Consider the following 4,423-nt stretch of genomic DNA (forward strand, 5'->3'; position numbering starts at 1 on the left):
GTTGTGAGCAAACAGGTTTGACTGAGGCTGCTTTCCCCCCAAGTCTCCCCCCTCCCCCTCCCCAGGGAATTTCTTTTTGTCTGCGTTTGACTTCAAAGTCAGTAATCGGCTGCTGTCAGCGGCGTGACGAGGAGAATTTCGGCTGTTAGGGCGAGTCGCGGCCGCGCACCGCTGCTAAGGCTCTGCGGCCGCGGGGCGAGCGAGGCGAGGCTGAGGCAGGCCCCTACGGGGGCTGAAGTCGGGGGCAGGCCTAGGGAACGGAGGTAGTAGAAGAAAGCCCTTCTGGGAAGGAAAGAATCTAGAAGAGTGATGGAAAGAAACGGCCAAGTACTCCTGCGGCTTCAGGTCCCGGGACCCACACAGTGCTTCTATCTGCAGACTGGAAAGGATCTCAATTACCCGGCCGCGGGCACCTCCCGAATGCAGCGCACCCTGGTTTCCTGGGTTCCTCTCGGGGTACCCAGGGGCCAGGAGCAACCCGGGACCTCGGCTGCAATTTTTCAGCTTCCCCTCTCGGACCGGCCTGGTGCCCCGTCCCAGCTTAATTTCTCTTCGAAGTCTGCTGGGCTTCCTGGTTGGGACGTGCGCGCGGGATTCCTCCTTGGGTCGGGGTGCTCTGTGCGCCCAGGACGCTCGCGCGCCGGGCTCTGCGGTGAGACACCCAGAACCCTGAAAGCTTCATCTTAGGAGACGTTAAAGGACACTGAGCTATGAGGAAGATCAGAGCAGCTGACAGGACTGTCAGTTGGGGTTATATCAGACAACGAAAACCGCTGCGCTTCCTCCCCGGACCTCCAGGGCTTCCCAGGGGGCAGGAGGAGGGGCCTTCCCTACGCGCCCTGAGCCCCCAGACCCCGCGGCCACCAGAGGCAAGTCACTTCCTAATTGTCTCGATTTGTAAGAGGGTTTTGTGATGCTAAGTAAGCGTGGGGCAGCCCGCTCCGACTCCCCCCAAACCTCCCCCAGCCCGCCTTTGTTTACCTTCGCCTGATCGCTCATTTATTTATCTATCTATTATTTATAGGCGTCCCCTCCTATTCAGCGCCCGTGTCTGTTAATTGTGTTATACCATTTAATTCTAACATCGGTCTCAAAAGAGCTCTTAATGAGAAAAGCATATACAACACGGATCACTTTTGCTATTCAGCTCAGCCAGATGGACAACTGCTAACTTAAAAAAAAAATAATAATAGTAATGAAAATCCCCCCTTGACAAAGGGGTTCGGATGAATAGGCTCCAAATAACACCTCAAACACTCCTAATTGTGTTGAGGACAATATACTAATCCGAGGGTTTCGGCTTTGGTATTTGTTGACAATGTTTTCTGTACACCTCGAGCTGCGGACTCCTTTGGAACTGGCAGAGGCAAGCGCACAAATCCCTCAATAGCAACAGAAAGCCGACAAGCCCCTAGGCTGCGCCCTCCTCCTCCGCGGACGTCGCACCACATCAAAGAAAACGGGGAAAGCACGCGACCTACCGGAAAACACGCGTGAGCGCGGCAGTGGGGGCGAGGCTGGGTGGGGAGAAAGATGCGGAGGAGCACTCTTCGATTTTGAGAACAAAGTCCAAAGAGTTGTGCTGGATGGGTCAGAGGGCCCCATCTCCCCGCGGAAAACAACCATCTGCAAGCAAACATTCACACCAGCGTGGAAAGAAAAGGGCCCTTTTCTTGTTTGTTCAACACCAAGGGCTGCGGGTTATTTCATTTTTAAGATACTTTTAAACTTTTTGCCTGAGACGTGACACTATAGCCTTTTTTTCTCCCTTTGCTCCCACAGGGTCTTAGTAAAAAGTCTCCTACAGTCTGAAGCGGAAACCCACGACACGATTTTCTCGTTTCTTAGACTTTTTGTTTTCCTTTTAAATTAGGAACCAGAGTCGAGCCCCCAAATCCCCAGAAGAGCCGGCAGCAAAGTTTCCAAACACCTGAAAAAAATCTGTTTCACCGTTCCCCTCTCCCGACACCCCTCATGCATTGAACTTAACACCCACTACAGGCTCGGTGCTTGGCGCGCAACTGGTTCCCGGGAGAGTCCCGGCTTCTTCCCATTTTTGGAGTTTGTTTAAAAAAAGTAAACGCAACCAAATCTCAGAGGTTTCGGTCGGCCTTTGCCTTAATTCATTCGCTCCTTGAAGTGGTCTGACCCCTTTGTGAAGAACGCGTAGGAGTGACACCCCAAGGACAGATACCTTTGTCCAGCCTCTAAAGGCAAAAAAAAAAAAAAAAAAAAAAAAAGGGTACTTAGGGCGTGGTCGGGGAAGAGCCCAGACACTGAACACCTCTGTACCCGGCCGGGCCGACGGTGCCAGGCGCCTGAAGCACTCAGCCTCCCCGCGAACCAACTCCCCGGCCCAGGCGACCTGGCCTCCGGGCTTCAGATTTTACGCACATCAAAGGTTACTTTTTACGATGACAGATTGTCTTTATTCAAAACGTCTTTGTTCAACAAATGAACAGAGTAACGAGGTAAAATCCTTCTAGGTACATTTCAAAGACACCGTCAAAACATTTATGTCCATTTAGGATGTTTTTATTCTTTTAATTTTTTGTCACTTTCTACTTCCTGACTTCATAACCCGACATTCTGTCTAAAAGTAAACTTAGGTCTCTAGGAGCACTGCTTTACACAAAGTAAATGACCATGTGGGTCCTTTTTGTTTTTCCTTTAAAGAAGTAAACACTATCATAGCATGGTTTTAAATAGAAATGTTTTCCTTTCTGTAGTTTTAAACTTTGAAGCCTTGTCCCCCCCATACACACACATATGAAGAGCAAATGGCGCCTAGTTGTGTCTGATGGCAAAACACAGAGACACAGCTAACTCTTTTCTTCAGGGTGCAAAAGAAAAAAATGTGCATATTCTAGATATAATATCAGGATCTGGGAGTTAGGAGTCCAAAGCCCATTTGAAGAGAGAAAAAGGGACATAAATAAAGCAAAACTGCCTACTTTTTTGTCCAAAGGGGGTACAGTTGGAGGTTTGTTTGGGGTAGGGGCAGCTGTGTAGCTGTCATAATGTTTGCAAGTTTCTGGCACCTGTCTGCGCCTCAGGTCCAGGAGGACGCCCCACCCTTCACCCTGGAAGAGAGAGGCAGAGTCCGGGGTCGGGTAGAGGGCAGTGGTAGGGCTGACCCCAGGCTTCTGCGGGCCGGGACTAGGCGCAGAGGACAGGGTGCAGACACCGCTTCCAGGCTGCCCTCCAGGTCTGGCGGGCCGGGCTGGGGGTTACATGGCCGTGGCGTGGGCTGACGAATAAGGGTCTATGCCAGTCTTGGTCATACCCGGGAAGAGGATGTAAGCGACGGGGGGCTGCAGGGTGGAGGCAGACCAGGCGGTACAGTTACAGGGCACCACGTAGCCCGGGTTGGTGGGGGACGGGTGCGTGTGCGTGTGCTGACTGGGGCAGCTGAGGCTGCCGAAGGCGCCGTTCTGGTAGCCCAGGGTGGACGCGTAGGGCAGCGTGCTGGTGGCCAAAGTGTGGGGCACTTCACCCATCTTCTGAATGGCGCTCGAACTAAATTGCGCGGGGTCCAGCAGGGAGTAGGGCGCCGAGGCAGGCGGCAAGAAGGCCCGGGCTTTCTCGGGCGCGCTCAGGAGGCCGTCGGAGGCCCCGACGGGCAGGCCGGCCGCCTTGAGCGGGTCCGTGTCGCCCAGGTAGGGCAGGGGGAAGACATACCTGTCCTTCTTGAGCAGGTTCTTGGGCTTGCGCCGCGGCCGGTACTTGTAGTCGGGATGCTCTTTCATGTGTTGCGCGCGCAGTCGCTTGGCCTCGTCAATATAGGGGCGCTTCTCCGCCTCGGACAGAAGCTTCCATTCCGCGCCTAGGCGTTTGCTGATCTCCGAGTTGTGCATCTTGGGGTTTTCCTGGGCCATCTTGCGCCGCTGGCCCCGGGACCATACCATGAAAGCATTCATGGGCCGCTTGATGTGGTCTGAAGGTTTGGACATGGTCCGGGCGGCTGGCGGGCGGGTGCGGGGGTTGCCGGGCTCCGCTGGCAAGCCTGGGTGCGGTTGGTAGTCTGTCTGTCCTCTCCGAGACCGAGTTCTGGGCTCCCCTGGCCTCGGCGCCGCTGGGGGGCGGGGGGAGCCGGGGAGAAGCGCTGACCCCACAAAGTTCAGCTGATCATGCCAGTCCCGGCCTCTAGGCAGCCCCCAGGGGGCGAATGGGGACAGGAGGGGCGGGGGAGGAGAGAGCGCCCGGTCGTGGTCTGCGGGCACCAGAGGCTGGGGCCCAAGTACCCGAGTCTGGGGATTAGGCGTCCAGGTAATTTGCTGGCGAGGGCAGGAAGCTCCTCCTTCTCCCCCTCTCTACCTTCACCTTCCCTCGTTCCCTTCTCTCCTGCGTCTCCGGCGGTGGCTTCCCCCCTCTTGTGGCTTTCCCGGAGCTGCCTCGTCTAGCACTGCACCTGGCTGAGATT

The 4,423-nt window shown here is 55.1% G+C and overlaps 1 protein-coding gene across 1 annotated transcript; it reads right to left on the reverse strand.

Moving 5' to 3' along the window:
• Nucleotides 1-3,230: 3,230 nt before the first annotated feature.
• SOX14 (SRY-box transcription factor 14) lies at nucleotides 3,231-3,953 on the reverse strand. Its single transcript, XM_037827966.1, has one exon. The coding sequence runs from the start codon at nucleotides 3,951-3,953 to the stop codon at nucleotides 3,231-3,233; it is 723 nt and encodes a 240-aa protein (XP_037683894.1).
• Nucleotides 3,954-4,423: the final 470 nt, after the last annotated feature.

Source organism: Choloepus didactylus, chromosome 1 (assembly GCF_015220235.1).
Source record: "Choloepus didactylus isolate mChoDid1 chromosome 1, mChoDid1.pri, whole genome shotgun sequence".
NCBI lineage: Eukaryota > Metazoa > Chordata > Mammalia > Pilosa > Megalonychidae > Choloepus > Choloepus didactylus.